This window comes from Ambystoma mexicanum, chromosome 5p, assembly GCF_040938575.1.
Source record: "Ambystoma mexicanum isolate Mex_15411 chromosome 5p, UKY_AmexF1_1, whole genome shotgun sequence".
NCBI lineage: Eukaryota > Metazoa > Chordata > Amphibia > Caudata > Ambystomatidae > Ambystoma > Ambystoma mexicanum.
This window is the reverse complement of record NC_090930.1, coordinates 1,070,304,880-1,070,322,781: the sequence shown is the minus strand read 5'-3', so window position 1 is coordinate 1,070,322,781 and position 17,902 is coordinate 1,070,304,880. Positions and strand designations below refer to the sequence as shown.

The following is a 17,902-nucleotide window of genomic DNA, read 5'->3' as shown; positions in this document are numbered from 1 at the left end:
TCCCCAACTCAACAGCTGTGTTGATTTCACTGACACTGCTTTTTTCTTGGAGTTAAGGATGATACCACTGAGGCTGCTGCTTCTCCCTGCCTTGATTATTGATGCAGGAGTGCTCCAGGTATCTCCGACACAAAATGCAGGATTCTCCAGCATGGCTTCCTGGTCTTACGCTTTCAGTTCTTGAGGCTTCTGGAAAGTAACAGCTCCTTGTCGAAAAGGTCAAGGGAACTTCCCTTCTTGCGATCCCCTTCTGTTTTTCCAACTTTCTTCTATGTCTGATCTCTATCGCTGCTACTGCATTGGGATCTAGGGCGACTACGCCCTGCTCTGTCTGCTCAGCATCCCAGTCCTCTTCATCTCCTGTTCCAGTTTCCACATCCCCTGACCCTTCTACAGGCACAGAAGAATACTTAGCACTGCCATAGGGTGCTGTCCTCCCCGCTCAGTCCATATGCCTGTGACAGTGTCCCTATCCCCCATGTCTCCCTCGACCGTTTTGATAACTGATTAATCTGGCCTTACAAGAACCTATCCATGCCTCCACCTTCCTTCTTTTACATCTCTTACCCATATTCTCTCTTCTTCCTGCTCTTCATATCTTTGTGGCCGTAGCACACTACCTTTTCTTCCACTAGCGACAGTGCGTCTTTAATATTTACCCGCTGGTGTGTCCCTGCCACTCTTCGCAGTCTATCCTCTGTCCTAGCAGGAAAATGCCTACCCTCCTCTTTTCTCCCTCATTCTCGATCCTCCATCCCCGCTTCTAGCTGCCGGTCCCATTTTCTCTCGTTCTTCCACCCTTAATCAATCTGCTAACCTACCAGTCGGGGGAGTTATCACTTTTCCGATCTCTGCTCTCAATCTTTCTGCAGCCCTAACAATTGATGGAGTCACCCTTACACTTCCTTCGAGATCACAATTCTTAGAAACCGTAACTGATAGAGGCGCTACCTGTATCTGTCTCGCAACCACTGGAGTAGCCACTGGGGAAAAAGGAGGTACGAACTCAAGGTCGGAATACCCCGCTGTGGGCAATAAAGAATAGCACCCATATGGGGGCGATGCAGAAGGAATTCCCACACCCTCCGTTTTCAGCCCCTCTTCTGCAATTTTGACACTATGGCCCTTCCCACCTTTTTTTGCATCCTACATAATTCCAAGATATTTGACCCCTTATCTAGCTAGCTTTTGAGCCCCTGTACTTTGTAGCCAAAAAGGTATGCAGGTTCTCAAATATCCCTGTATCATAGGTCCCCTCAACAGACCAAGCATTGATAATTTTCCCCTTTTTTTCCCCGCAATCGTTCCGTATGGTACTTTAGAATTGTCACCTTATAGCTGGGTAACACCTGACACAAATGATTCAACACAGTCTCCGTACTCCAACCCAAGTTATCAAAAAATTATTTCACAGAGAAAAATATGTAGCTGATCCTGTGGCATCAAATGTCTTCACTCAAAGAACTCCCTTTTCTACACTTACTCAGTTTTTTAGTCATTCCCCACAATCACTCACAATATTCGTTTATACCGCAATTACCTCACTCAGCCACTTGCTTCAATTCTACTTCTCACTCTTACACAAAAGACAGCATCTTATTAAAAACACTCCGCCGGCCAATGTCTCCGAGCTATCTTCCCCACTCGAGCATAGGAGAAGCACAATGCTATTCACTACAGCATCGCTGCTCTCCCTTCCTTCATTTACTAGTACGGCCTTCTCTACTACGAAACCATCTTTCCCTGACTACAGGAAGTTTCCCCATCCCTACTTCATCTAACCACGAAAATCGAGGCAAGGGCTCCGCCCACAAAGCCAATACAGAATAAAGAATGTCAAGGGTATACTTCAGAAAGGTATCTAAGGTTGGATTTACCATAAGATGCCCCCTCACCTTCAGGTGAAGGCTCCAGCCAACCAGACAAGCAAACTAAAGGGTATCAAGAAAACCTCACACTGGGTGTGCTGGATAGGATGCCACCTCACACCTCTAAAATAAGAAAATAGGTAAAAGAAATATATACAAGGACTTACAACATAGAACAGTTCCACCACTTTGTCAAAACATCCACTTTTCCAATGCCTGCAACCTAGACTAACTTCATACCCCTATGTTCCAATTCAACCCATCCAAACCCTTTAACTCAAAAGAAACAACCCTCTTTTACCCCAATTTCCCTTCTTGCTTTACCTCCAAAAGTCCACTCACATGACCCGAAACGATCTGATGTGGTGCTCCGTTAAATCATCCTGCACAGCTGGACCACGGCACCACACCTCCAGGGAACAGATGGACCTTTATCCAATATGACATGCGCAAACCTCTATTTTTCAGCATGCATGGAAGACTGGTCCCTGCAAAGGGGCACCACAGCTGAGTTGTGCGGACAGGTGACACCCACTGTCTTGGAAAGCCTGGGGTCGCCATTTTTGTGGGACTGACCCCTAATCACCTTAACCCTAAGCGGGTCCATCACCTGCACGTTTTGTACGTAAAGCAAGTTTATTGTACAATCGTCCGGGGGGCAGTTGGATGATGCCACAGAGTCAAACTAACCGAAGTCTCACTGAATCACATAAGTTGACACCACAAATACCTGCCCCTCTACACCCAAAACACAGCCTTTCCTGTAAACTGTACGAGCTAAATCTATGTTCTGTTGTTCTGTTATGTTACCCAATATTTATACTGCTTCCATCACCACCATAGTGGTCTTACAGCTCCTACCCTTGTCTGAAAGGTGTATATTGCGACCCTGCCGAAGACGAGATTTGGGGAGGAGGTGATAGGAAAGAGAAATTAGACAATAACATGACGAAAATCAGAGACGAAAAACATAGGATGCGTGGGAGGTGATATGGTTCATTAACATCAAACCTTGGCCTACCAGTGCTATTTCTAAGCAGTTTGCTGAGAATTCATGGAATGGCTTAATTGCAGGTATGGATGTGCCACTGCTGTGATATAGATTTCCTAACCAAGTGAACCTTCGGCCATTTGATTTATATCTGTTCCTCACACTGAAGCCCTGTCAAAAAAGGCAAAAAACGAGCATGGACACAGCCAACAGTTTTGGCTTGTGAACAGGTAGTAAATAGACATTTGCCAGGCACACTGCTTTTGTAGGTCAAGTTGATCACATTTCCACTTATGTATCTTATCATAAGGTAGTACCATTATGGCAGTACCTGGTAAATGCCTTTCTTCTGCATACACAAAAGCTAAAACGGTTCTGTTTGGCGGGGAAGAAGAAAGGGATTAAAAAAACTCTCCATAAGGAATTCATAGGCGATTTCTCAATAGGAGAGTTAATTTTCAAGAAACTTCACAAAACAAGCCCAATACAAAATAAAATGCCATAAACAGTGAATGAAATGTAAAAAGGCAGACAAATTCTCTCAGTGACTATAGCATAAGCTCTTCTCCTCCCTCTTTGCGTGGATGAAATAAAGAGGCACACCGTATGAAAACACACAAGAGCTTTATTCGAGGCCCCCAGGGTTTCAACAGTCAAGGACAAACTGTTGAGGCACTCGGAAAAAGAACCATACGTGCACGAGATTCTAAGGAGACTCGTGCACGTTTTACCTATAACATCTCCCTTACATAAGGCTAAAAAAAAAAAGAGAGGGAAAAAAAAGGGGAAGGATGGGGGGGAGTAGTTAAGGGGAAAAGGAAAAGGACAAATAGGGGATTACAGAAGAAAGGTAGGTTAACCGGGGTAAGTTAATAATAGACATAGTCGTTGTTGAAATTTTGGGTGATTTTGCGGTTTCTTCTGGACATTCTTCCAGTGGGGGCTCTTTGATGAATGGGGTGGAGTCTATCATTGTCCACATATTCACAGAGAGATTCTCGTAGGGAAGGCAAGGTGTGTTGTGATGGTCTGTCAAGACTGTTGTCCTTAGATGTGCTGGGTTTGTAGATGTCTTTTGTTACTTTTATGAGATCATCTCCAGACCATCTCCTTCCATCATCCAGGATGAGAGACTTCCAATGGCAACTCATAACACTCTGTGGAGATCTGAAGGTGGATTCACCCTTGAGAGTTTTCTTCGGTTCCTTCACACAAACCCAGTCCCCTTCACGAACCAGCATCTCTTTTACTCCATGTCTGGAGTCATATTGTTTTTTGTATTTTGCAAAACATACCCAGGCTTGCTGCATCAATGTAGGCCTGTCTAGCCACACAACACTTAGAATGTTTACGTTAACCTTGATGCATGGTAAAAAATGCCATGCAAGTGCCACAGTAAGAAAACGTAACTAGACTGGCTGCAGAGATGTAGGCCAGTCTAGCCACTTAATATCACTTATCGTGTGTGCGTTAACCTTGTTGCCCAGTAGAAAATGGCAAGCCAGACGCAGAAAACATATCCAGAATGGCTGCAGCGATGCAGGCCAGTATGGCCACATAATAACACTCATCATGTTTGCTTTAACCTTGATGCCCAGGAGAAAATGACAAGCCACATTAAGAAAAACGTAATCAGAATGAATGCAGCAAAATAGGTCAGTCTAAACATTTAATAACATTTATCATGTTTTTTTAACAGTGAGGCCCAGTAAAAAATGCCATCAGCAAAATATGTAACCAGATTGGCTGCAGCCAGATGCCCCTGGGTTCGGTGCATTTAGGAAATGTAAAAATAAATAAAAAATAAATATAATTACAGTCTAGCCAGTGACAACACTTATCATGGTTGCTTCACCTTTGATGGCCAGTAAGAAATGTCATGCCAGAAGCAGAAAACCTGTCCAGATTGGCTGCAGAAATGCAGTCCAGTCCATCCATGTAACAACACCTATCATGTTTGCTTTAACATTGACGCCCAGAAAGAAATGCACTCCCTGGCTCCACAAATTAGAGGACCACTCACCAGGACTCAGGCAACCAACCACACACATTAATTCAGCATTCATACACATTCACTCATGCACCAGTACACATTCACTCATGCACCATACACATTCACAGCATTCATAACTATTTAATCCTTGCACCCATAGCATATACTCTCCCATTCACAGGTGCACCCACAAAAAATACACGGTTCATTCATGCACCTACCCAAACATACACCCATTCTTACACATGCACCCATGCACACATCATTCAGATATACCTTTTTTTTCTTACCTGCATCCTCGGTCCAGAATCCACTCTACCACCATCAGGAGGACACGATCCCAAAACAGCTCCCCGGCTCCCATGCAACATGCACAGAAACCGCCTCTTGGGGCCTCATTACACGGACGGCGGTGGACCAAGGTGCTATTAGCACCTTGGTCCATGCCGGTAAAATACCGGCACCGCCTTGGTGGAAAGGGGAATTACCGCCCTATTCCAAGGTTGGTGGGGCGGTAATTCCCCCTTCCCCCATTGCCCTTCCCCATTCCCATTTTTGCCCCATCGGGCATAATGGGAATAGGGAAGGTGCTAATTACGGCACCGCAAATTGTGGTATCGTAATGAGCTCCCTGGTCCCTTTGCGGGTTGGTTTTTAACGCCTGCAAAAAGCAGGCGTTAAATTCTCCAACCCACAAAGCGACCTCGTAGTAAGGCGGTAAGGGTCTACCGGTACCGGTAAAATACTGGTACCGGTAAACCCTTACCGCCTACCGTGTAATGAGGCCCTTGGTCTCTATAAATGCAAAGAGGAGCCAGATTGCCCCCTGGACTATGCCCCAGCCACTCTGAATGTATGGGAGGCGCAGGAGCTCCCCTATGCACATTCAGAGCTACAGTACCCCAGTCTGTATCCACAACGGGTGACGTAGGGCTGGGGGGAAACAAAATACCCCTGACTTTGCATGGCCCATATGTTATGGGGTATGAACTGTCAAAGGGAAAACATGTCAGGGAAGCTTAGCGATCCAACAGTCTGAAGACACCGAGATACACATTGAGGGCCGAACTCCCATCTGATCCCAAAAGTCTTGTGGGCCATTTAAATCCAAGACCTATAAGCAGAAACTCAAGTGAGACAGATCACTTAATTGATCATATAATCAAATCATAAAAACAAACCTATTCCTCATCAGGGAGTAGCCACTACCAAGCCATGTTAGAGCTAGGTGACCACAAAAAGGTAAATACAAGGGTGAAGGAAATCAGTCCCAGAGCAGATGTTTTCACAGCAGAGGTAGTTGCAAGGAGCCAGCAGAGTGAACAGAGATAGCCACGAGAGCTGAATGGCCAAAGAGAGCTGTGGGGCTCAGGAGAGTTGAACAGCTTGAGAGAATGAAAATGCCGAGTAGCGATGAGTGGCCCAAGAGAGCTGAGTGGCCCATGGAAGCTGCCTGCACAGGAGCACTAAATGGCACAAGAGTGTAGAGTGACACGAAGAGGTGAACACCCTAAAATAACAGAGAATCCAGAGGCATGAAGGATTATTTGGATTTTGTCTTGTCCCAGGATAAGTTTGTTGTCAATTATGATGTTGAGGTTTTATGGATTTTTTTTACATACCCGAAATAAACAACCAGTGATTGATTGGTTGAGTTGAGATATAGAAAATCAGCTTGGGAATGTTGTGATTCCAGTTATGCTTAAGGAGAGGAAACCCAGAGTACGCCAAGGAGACTGGGAGGACAGGGAGACCCAATGAGAGAAAAATGCCCACTAGGGTGACCCAAACAGAGGGTGAGGGTATCTGGCACTGGCCGAGATACAGAGCCGATAGACTCATGCATAGTGAGTTGGGCACTATATCCCTGAGACTAGTAAAGTTAGCAGGGAACTATATTCTTGGAAGTGAGCTGGGCACAATATCTCTGTAACTCAGCTGGGCCCTACATCCCTCAGGCTGTCAAAAATGGTGTGCCCGGCACTATACCCACCAAACCAGCTGGGAACTATATCCAAGGAGATACAAGAAGTGTGCTGGGTGAAATGTCTCTGAGACTGTGTTTAGGTGTCAGGATGTGTACGGGGCCCCATATTGCTAAAATTGTACTTAAATGTAAAGCCTGGCCAAGGTTCCACAATTATCACTGAACCAGAGGAAGACCAGTATCCTTACAAAATAGGGAAACATTGACATTTTATAGTTGATCCTTTTACTGTACTATCTTGAAAAACACTAATCTGCAAATTAACATTTTCACCAATAATGCAATGCAGCGTCAATTCTCTTCATTGTATTGTTACAGGCCACAGCTGAAAGTTGTCACACAAAAGGCAAACACACCCTGAACAAAAGCATTATCATGGAGCTGACACAGGCAAGTAAACAATAACATTGTCCAGAGTGACCTGTCATTCCAAGATGATGCTTTTGCAAATAATGTTTACGTTAAGATGCAATCGCTCAATGAAAGGAACCCTCTCCATCATGGGGAAGCTGATTGTTTCGGTTTGCGAGCCTTCTAATTATATTGTTTAATCACACTGTAATGCAGCACAAAAATGAAAAAAAAACATCAATGTACTAGACAGCATGGAAAAAAGAAGCTCTTAAAAGCAACATTTCACAACACTCTCCTTGATGTGCACAAACGAACTTCTTTGGAAGGGCTCACACTATAACAAATCTTTTACCATGAAGCATTCTTGCTGCATCATGGCACAGCAGATTGAAACCAGCTGCACTCAACATACTGCTACAAGGGCTCTGTCCAAGGAAAATATTCCTGGATGGTGTAATCAATGTGCATTCTTTAATGGAGAACTGTATTACAACAAAACCTGGCTCACAAATTCATTCCTGTTACTATTTTTCAAACATAGTCTATCACCAAGAGACTAACACTGACAGACTTGTGTTTTGTTTTTCCAGTGACTACTTTACATAACGTTCATTACAAAGCTTAATATGATATGCTGGGTGAGTGACTTGGCTTCCTCCATTGGTCGATTTCCAGGCTGTACAATAAGATATAGCTTGAAAATCTCGTATTGCCCTGAAATCAACCAATGGGGGTTGCTGCGTGAGTCCTCCGGTCCGAGGGCTCTCAGCGAGGGGCTCCCTTCCTCTCTATGTGGGAGCACCGCAGCTAGCCCTGTTGCCTGCACCACTCACCCGGGCCACTTTAGAGTGATGCTGCACCAGAACACACAACCCTCTGTCTCTTCCCCGCCACTCCTTACCTTTACTCCAGTTCGCTCCTGGCATATGGGACCCAACTCCATGACTTAGCCCCCCGCCCACCGTGCTGCTGCACTGAGCCTTCACTGGGCTGCACCGCCAGACTTGGCCTGGCCTTGACACCACCCCCTTACCCCCCCCCCCCCCCAGTGTGCAGCTCCTTAGCTCCATTTCTTTCCATTTCTTTCCATTTCTCAACCAGTGGGTTTTGGGCCAGCACAGTATTTCAGGATCTTCGTCTCTCCGCCCACCGTGCTGCTGCACTGAGCCTTCACTGGGCTGCACCGCCAGAATTGGCCTGGCCTTGACACCACCCCCTTACCCCCCCCCCCCCAGTGTGCAGCTCCTTAGCTCCATTTCTTTCCATTTCTTTCCATTTCTCAACCAGTGGGTTTTGGGCCAGCACAGTATTTCAGGATCTTCGTCTCTCTGAACCAGTGCAACCATCCAGTCCAGTCCAGCTCCCTGCAATAACCCTAGGCAGACTTCCACATATTTTGTCTTTTTTAAATCACAAAAAAGCACAGTTATAGCTTTAGAAACACCACCCTCTGGCCGTACTGGGAACTAAGGGCCCGTAAACCTCATTAAGCAGCCTGTCTGTGCTTATGCCTTTACCTCAGTTTCCATGTCCGACAAACTCCTGGGCAGGGCCTCCGGCTAGGTCTATACAGCTTAAATAATGATAAATATCACAGGTTTTACTGAGCTTCTTGGCCAAGTCCTCTCAATTCTAATAGGTGCTATCATTACCTCTTAATGATACTCAATTTATAAACCTAAGAAGGATGGAGGACTGAGCTGGCCCTGCGGGGATTCATAATTGTATCCTGCAGGCAAAACCTAGATGTCTGGAGCGAGCACTTATCTTACTGGGATATTTTCTCGGCAACTTTAATATAAATGACCAAGCTTATTGAAGAATTACAAACAGTTTACTTACATTCTCCTTAAACTTTCTGGATCCATTAATTGGGGGTAGTGAAGAGGCTTTTGGACTGCAACATAAAAAAAAAACACAAAAAAACTGTTTTTAATAATGAGAATAACAAGCATGTTCCATTTAATACATATTGAGTAATTTTGCGCAAACAGGTAAGCTCAGCCTTAATCAAAATTGGGACATTTACTTATGTATGATAACGTCCCTAAAGTTACTGTGTGAAATGAAATGAAATGATATTTTATTTTTTAAAAACCATTGATGTGGTGGTGCCTTCTTGACAAAAGCATGAATTTAGAAACCGCTATTGTACGGCAGTGCCCTTTCCAATAGCGGTTTCTAAATTCATGTGTTTGCCGAGAAGGCACCACCACAATCAGTGGTTTTTTCAAATTCTGTTTTTCACTATTTGAAGTTTAAGGATAAAGTTGGTGCTGCACCATGAATCAGTGTGGCACATTTTTTTGTGTGTGAGGAAACCAAATTGCTGTTTCAAAAAAGAGGTAGGGGTCATTGCCTCTTTTTTTCTGCACACTTTTGCGATACCCTAGTATTTCAACCTGAAATTTGGGCGCGGGACCAAAGAAAGTTGGCACAACAAAACCCCAACCACTTCTACAGATATTTTATTTATGTCGCATTCATACACAAGTGTTTCAGAGCGGGACCAGGCAAAAAGGGAGGGGAACAAGGGAGAACAAAAAAAGACAACATCGATCTTACTAGGCCCAGTGACATTAAGAAAGCGCAAGTGCATGGAAAAGGGAAAAGGGGGAAAGTGCATGGAAGAGGGGAGTGGAAAGTGCAGAGCAGAGGAGAGAACAGAATAATTATTAAATAAAATAAATAAGGGTGATAAACCAAGGTAGTGCAGCCAGCAAGTGGCAGGTGAAAGTTAGTCAAATAAGGTATATCTGATAAGCGCAGAAGAAGAAGTGGGAGGGGGACTGTATGGGTACAGATACCGGACCCTAGTGCAGGGGGTGGTATCGAGGCAGTGCAGGAGTGTCACAGGGTGAGCAGGTACCTGGGCCCGAATGACAGAGGGTGGCCAGGTGCATGATGCCAAGAAAAGAAACAGATCAACAGGGGAGAAGGGGGGCAAAGGCAGAGGCAAGGAGGAAGGTCTTGAGGTGCTTCCGGAACCGGAGATGGGTTTCCTCAAGATTCAAGGTGGCTGGGAGGCTGTTCCAAAGGGAGGAACCGGCCAAAGACAGTGATCTACCCCCAGCTCGTTTCTTTGCAAAACTACTAACCCTCAGGGAGTTAGAAGTAGAGGAGTGAAGGGCTTGAAAGGGGGGCGTATTTACGGAGGGATAGTTGAAGGTATTTTGGACCCACGCCCCAGAAAGACTTCTGGACAATGCAGAGGGTTTTGAATTTAATCCTTGGATCCACTGGGAGCCAATGAAGGGATTTCAGGTCTGGAGAGATATTATCCCCGGGCTTGAGGCCAAGGACAAGTCTTGCAGTGCAGTTCTGGATTAGTTGTAAAGGGCGGAGAGTGGAGGCAGGTAGATTTAGAAAGAGGCTGTTACAGTAGTCAAGTCCAATAAGGCCAAGTAGTGTGGTCCAATAAGGCCTTTTGCAGTGTTGCCATCAGGCGTACTGTATGAACAATTACGAGAGGAGCACCAAATAACCTGTCATTAGTTATGAAATAAACTGACATTGTTCGCATTGTGACACCGGCTCCTGATTTCCCCCTCTCACTCTGGCCGGCCTCCCTTTTCCCTGTGCCTACCACCAACTGTGAGGCCAAAAACCTTGGGGTCATCTTCGACTCCACTCTCTCCTTCTCCTCTCACATTTCTGACATTTCAAAAAGTCTAACTATTAACTACACCTCCTTCGAGGCACTCTACCTTTTCTCACTTTCCCTAAGCGGTTCACTGTCTCCAGAGCCCTAGTTCTCTCCATGCTGGACTACTGCAACAGACTCTTCCTCATCCTCCCTACTTCCGCCCTCTGCCCTCTGCAACTCATCCAGAACGAACTGTAAGACTTATCCTTGGCCTCAAGCCCAGGGACCACATCTCTCTCGCACTGAAATTGCTTCACTGGCTCCCCGTGGCTGCAAGGATCAAATTCAAGACCCTCTGCATTGTCCACAAGGCTTTCTGGGGTCTGGGACCTGCGTACCTTCAACGTTGCCTTCCAAAATACTGTCCTTCCCGAGCCCTCCGCTCATCTACCTCCAACCTTCTGTGATTGAGCTGGTTCCCCAAGCAGAGATTAGGAGGAAGATCCCTTTCCTCAGCCGGCGCCTCCCTCTGGAACAGCCTCACTGCCACCCTTCGTCTTGAGTCTGAAATTCTCCAGTTCCGGAAACTCCTCAAGAGCATCCTCTTCTGCTCTTCCTTATCTCTCACCCTACACTGCTGATCTAGCTCTGTGCTCTTCCTTCTCTCCCTCCTTCCACACAGCTTATTGACTGGCTGCCTGGTGTACCTTAGAGTCTCACAGGTCCCAGGCACCCCTGCCAGTCCTTCTGCACTTGCCACAAGGCCTTGCACCCCGCTGCACTTGTAAGAAAACCTTGAGAGTTTCTCTACGCACTTCACCAGTCTCTACTAACTGGGCGCACTTGGTCCCCTGCCCCTCCCTTGTCCTCCCGCACTTGCACAATCTGTATACAGCCCTGTCTGAAGATCGTTCTGTCTGTTCCTCCTTGTCTTCACCCCTTAATGTGCACTTGAAAAAAAAAAGCAGAATCACCGGCAGGCCTATTTGCTAATTCTTTACTGTGTGTCATATTCACTTAATCTACCTGTGCAGACCATTATCGTCTTGAAAATTCAAGAGCTCTGAACGACTGTTGTTTTTCCCTGTGTTCCTTCCGTACTTGAGCGCTTTGAAACACTTGCCTGTGTATATGCGCTATACAAATAAACATTACCATACCATTACCATGTAATGCTGGTCATACCGGACTTCAGAAATACTGTATATGGGGATTGTCCCATCCCCGGGCATTTGCAAAACGTAAATGATGTATTATCATCCCTATTTTGGTGATAGATCCTTTAACCTCATCCTGTTGAGGAAAATAAATGCCCAGAAGGGTCAGCATTACCCTACTTGCGCATTGGGCATTTGCAGGCACATTGGCGTGGCAGTGTGAGGATAGTGCTTGTGACTCTCTTCACACATCCTTTTACTTACCGAACACAACCTTTAGGTGGGTGTACCGTTATGGAGTAAAACCTCTAATTTTCTGGAGATATTCATATAGCTAATTTTGCAGCATTTACCAAATGCATTATTTAAAGATAATGCATGAGGCAAATGCCCCAGAACACATATTGACTGTATTTTAGATAGGTCCTGTTTTTTAGGAATCTCTGCACACTTTAGTGATTAGACTTCCTTCCATTATGAACCCGATAGGTCCTTTGTTTTGCTTTGTGGTAGAAGCAGATTCCATGCCTTGACAGTTTAACACATATGCTAGCCTACGTTATGGGCAGCCGGGCACATGAGACCATCTAGCCTGTGCTATGGTTTTTCTATGTTTACGTTTTCCCCTCCTTCTGCCAGTCACTGTAAGTCTCATTTTCAGTTCGCAGATAGCAAAGTGGCGTGGATGCAGGGAAACAGAAACAACCCTGCATCCCACAGCCCTGTCTCTCTCCTTCCCTACAGCTCAAAAATCCTCAAGAAGATTGTCTTCAACTGCACGGTCAAGTAAGTCAGCAAGAATCTCGAGGAACACTCACTTGCTGACCCCCTCCAATCTGGATTACGCACAAACACTCCATCAAGACTGTGCTCATCCACCTCGCTAATTGTGTTAGCACTGCCCACCGGTCTTAGCCCTTCTCCGTATCCTCCTTGTAAACCGTTCTGATGTTTTGACACTGGATTATCCCTCGCTCCTTCAAACTCTTTCCCTCGTTACTTTCAAAGACATCATACTCGACTGGGTGTCCTCCTATCTCTCCGACTACTCTGTCTCCATTCCATGGGACTCCAGGATCTCCTACAACAAAAATCTTCCAATGGGTGTTCCTCAAGGTTTAGTCATAGGCCTACTCCTCTTCACCCTACGCACCCCCTCTCTTGGGAAATTCATTATCTACTTTGGCTTCAACTATCACCTTTCTGGTAATGATACTCTACTGTTCTTCTTCCTCTGCAGGTCAAGTGAGCTCTCACTCCAGGTCCAGCAACTGCAGCTTTTGTGTGCAGCCAGTGTAGGCACCTCGAGACCTGAGGTGTGTGTGGATGACACAAACCATGTTGCCTTTTGATAGCCCACACAATGCCATTCCCAAAACCATAGATGCATATTAATGTATAGTGAGCATGTAATTCATTTGATGGATAAGTAGAATTAGCCATGTGAGTCACGTTACATGCCATAGCACCATCCAATAGCCATCATGGGAAGCTCACCTTCATTTCAAAGCAACATGATCAAAGCACTGGAGGTATGCAAAATTAGCCCAAATGCAAGCCTTTAGCTCCTGAAAATTGACTGTTTTAGAAGGCTGTGACATTTTATAAAGAGCTTCTTCAACACAAGACAGTGTTCAATGCTGCTCAGAGCCGCATACCAGTTTCACTCGTATTAAGGTTATCTGCGTCATATGAGCATTGGGGCATGTGTAGTGAACACCAGCAAATGTATGGTAAGTTTAAAAAGGCATAAAAACAACACAAAACCCTTCCACCTGACATGTTAAAGTAGAATAAGTCATATGAGGGATGTCACGAATGCCACAGTGCCGCCTACTAGCCATCATAGGAAGTTCACCTCTAGTTCAGAGCTATTAAAGCGAAGCATTGTGGGTATGCACATTGGATGGATACATACACGTATTGTCTTTTATACCCGAATATTGATGATATGTACTATGGTAAAGCTCACGTTTTAAGCACATTTAATTTGAAAATATGCTCCATGCTCTGAGATACACTCCGATCTGTTAATAAATAAAGGGATGCTACTCACCTTACCACATTTGGAGAAGATAGCTCATTCGCCATGGCAACAAAAACAATAGGTTTCTTCTTTAACAAACTCGCACATGATAGAAAAAGGTGTGGTCACGCGCCTTTATAATTTCGGCACACAGAGAAACATGGTATGCAATTGACATTACCTATGCGGTTATGAGAGGTTCACTTCAGCAAAGGGTACATGCTGAATCTGGTTCTGCAAAGTCATATAGGTGCGTTAGCGAATAGGACTATACTGTCACCCTCTTGCGCCAAACATGGGCACGGGTGCTCAAAATGGAAAGGAGCGACACCCCCAATTAGGTCTTTAATTAAGAAAGTGCCCCTGCTCTTAAGAACAGTTGTGGTGCTGTTGTGCTGTCAATCTGAAAGCGATCCGCAGACTGCATACTTTGGCCATTGAGTCCTCAATAGGAGTTCATTTGAATTTCTTAAATTGCCAACTATACGTGTTTGCTTAGACATTCCTAGGAGTTGTGGCTATGGAAAGGAAATATTTGATTGTCTTGACATGTATTTCCTCCATGTTGCAGGCACTGTTGATGCTCAGGGCTTCCCAAGCTCCTCACGTAGCCCATTAGAAGGTTCGAGAACAGGGTCAGAGCTAAGTTATTAAGCTACCGCTATTCGAAACGGTATCCAGACCTACCCATAGTTTCAGTATTTTTTTTTTTTATCAAGATGAGGAGAGAGGAAGTTACAGATTGCCGTGTCAGATTCTGCTGCTGTAACTTTTATCTGGACTTCTGGTTGCTGAGCAGGATATGGGAGGCTGATCTCAAACGTCCTCTTTAAGATAGGGCTGGGTGTTCTTGAACAGGTACCACAGAATGTCACCAAGGAGAGTCGTATGCCCTGTGCACAGGGTAATAAGATGCATTCTTTCCTAGATTAGTAGCCAGTGGAGGGTGTGACGAATGGTGGGATTCAGTCACTTATCCCCATAGTTGAGCCCGCTAGGCTGAGGCGTTGCTGGGGGGGACTAAAGGGGCTATAGCCCTGGGTCTTTTGGTTGTAGGCCCTGATAGAAGCTGAGGGGTTACTACCAAAATGGCTAGCTAGCCCCCAGTCCCGACAGTCCCAAGATTAGTGTAGCCCCGGATCTTATCCAGACCTAGCAACACCATTGCTGCTAGGCAATAATCCCCACAGAGGTGGCGGCATGAAGGACCTCACAGGGAGAGACTCCCCTCTGGGGAACAAAGGAACTCCCTAGAACCTGAAGAATGAACAGCAAGAAATATTTATTACTCAATGGCTGGAAACCGACACTACTGTGATGAAGAAGAATGAACAGCAATGAATAGTGATCAACTAAAAAAGCGAACAGACTATAATCCAGAACAGACAATGGACTACTGTTCATGAAAAGTGGAACCCAGGAGCCAGCTAAGGGAGGAGTGCTGAGAGAGACCAGTAGATCCTCCATCGGGAGGAAACCAGAAGGTTCTGTGGGCAAGAAGCACAGAGGAAGCTGAAAGCCAGAGAGAGAGGGGAACGAAAACCCCAGAAGAAAGTGGTGGCGTGACTCTGGAGGGGTGGACTGCTCAGTCTGGTGATGACACTGAGACCACTGGAGCACGGGTGCTTTGGAGCATCATAGAAGAAACAGATGGAGATGCAGCGAGAACCGAAGCTATCCTGACAACAAAGGAAATCCCCATCCTACGAACAGGCCCGTGACACCAACCTGCAGAAAACAAGGTAACAGGAATGTTGGAAGACCAGAGAGGGAAGACGAGAATATGGAGTACACTCAGCACACTCGTCCCAGTGAGGGGTCCGATACTAAGAAGAGTGAGAAACATTCTGGGACTCATGCTACTCATCCCAGTGAGTGACCTAAAACTAAGAAGAGGGAGAAACACTCTGGGACTCAGCATAAACATCCCAGTGAGTGGTCCAAAATTAAAGGAATGGTTTGGTCAAAATTTTTTATTGTCTCTACGGGTCGGCCATGTGTTTTTAAGCCTAAGTCGCACGAATTTAGAAAGATTTCCTATGGACCTTACCTGAGTTTTCGTCCATTAAAAACATGCGAAAACAGACACCAGGGCGCTGCCATTTTGTGATAATCCTATCACTTGCCCCATCGCCCTGGCTGACCTGCTTTTGCGGTACTAAATCATATCCCCCGCCCCTGAGCCTGTCATCAGCAGACGCATACCGCCCATTTCACAACGCTAAAGCACGTCTCGTGTCAACAATCGCTGCATTTCAGCTAATGATGTGTCGCCATGGAAACGGCAGGAAACCTCTTTACTCAATAAGTATAAACAGACCGTTTCACAACACACAGCAGCAGATTTTCGATTCCATTCCTCTCTCTGTGTTACTTTGAGTATTCTGTGACTCGTTTCTGTGCTCTGGTCATCTACCTTTGTTGCTTATAGCCCGTGTGAACAGATACAAGTATCACCGCTATAAATTATTTTCGTTTGTTTACCACACAATAGCTACAATAATGCCCTACATGTACGAGCCCAAGTATACAGAGTAGGAACTACTGGAAAGGGAAACATGCGAAAACGATGGGGCTTCGGACGGCAGTTGGCAGGACGAATCAACGGATGAAGACACTGGACCTAGTCGCATGGATGGTGTTTCCACCTGGTGCACATGCAATCGGTGCGAGCTAATGCCAACCGAGGACGAGAACTGCTGCTGCTGTGAAAACTCGGGATGCGTGGCCTACATTTCGGAAGTCGAGCCACGGCCGCAATGCTTCACCGAGCTGCCAGACTTCAGGGCAGCCTGCCTCACACGGTCCGTGTTGAGGATAATGATGGTGCTTATGCACGAACTTCGCGCAACTGTTCGTCCTCGTAATCCGAGTAACGAGTAAGTATACTCTGCTTGTGATGCCACTCCAATTTCATGATCTTCTACTATATCCAAAATTACATATACATATCATGTTAAAGCATGAAAGTAGTTCAATAGTGTGCAGTCTCTAGATAGCATTCGTCCAAGCAGAATGCCATAAGTTACAAAAATTGTCATTGACAACAAACGTTTAATAAACTTATCTTTTTAATTTAAAAACAGTTTGTATCATTCTTTTTCACAGGTGGTACCGGCTGGTGGCCTATCGTTCCTTTACATGGTGGCTTCACGGGAGGCTTGGACACCGCGTTCGAAGAGTAATACCCGCCTGTGCCGTTCGTGCCATAAGAGAAACTTTCCCGAGTGACAGTGGTCAGTACAGGGGATTTTCCCTCGCTGTGCTGCAACCTGACCTGTACAATGTGTAAAGTCTTGTATTTTCGTGCCATCAAAATAAGATACAAAATAAAACACCACATATATTTCAACAACGGTTGTTTCGATTTTTTAAATGAATGAAGTGTGTCTCCATTCAAGGATGGACATCAGACATCTTTGCTCCGAATGGGTGAAGGTCAGGTCGCTGTGAAGCAGGGTGGTCACTATCTAAGCTAACATAATATATTCTCAATAATGCATGCACTAAATAACACTTGTTCAAAGTCTTTCAGTAGGTTATGTCTCTATAAAAATAACACATATATATATATATACTATCAATTAACATTGGATTATACAGGCCTTAGGTTAAGGGTCTTGACCACTATAATACACTGGTTCAAGTGTGGGTCTGTGCTCACAAGAATCTCCGGTATGTGTCATTTGTTATTGATAGGCAACGATATACTGTGGTCGGGGTCTAATGTTATTTGGGGATCTGCTAGGTGGGCATCATGGCGTGGTCAGTGGTCTGGCACATGAAGAGAATACCTTGCATGGACACAGGGTCAGAATGGCAGTAAGTTTCCACTGGCGAGGGTGCATGGGCAAGGACACATTTGTGGAGATGAACGAGCTATGTGCTTAGTTCAGGCTGGTTCACATGCAGGACAGTGATCTCAGAGGAAGAGTGATGT

The 17,902-nt window shown here is 45.4% G+C and overlaps 1 protein-coding gene across 1 annotated transcript in view; it reads right to left on the bottom strand.

The window, feature by feature from the left end:
• DCDC2 (doublecortin domain containing 2) overlaps positions 1-17,902 on the bottom strand; it is a 770,556-nt gene that overhangs the window by 348,993 nt on the left and 403,661 nt on the right. Inside the window, exon 6 of the mRNA XM_069613571.1 lies at positions 9,036-9,090. Coding sequence (XP_069469672.1) covers positions 9,036-9,090 — 55 coding nt within the window. The remainder of the gene's footprint in view (positions 1-9,035; positions 9,091-17,902) is intronic.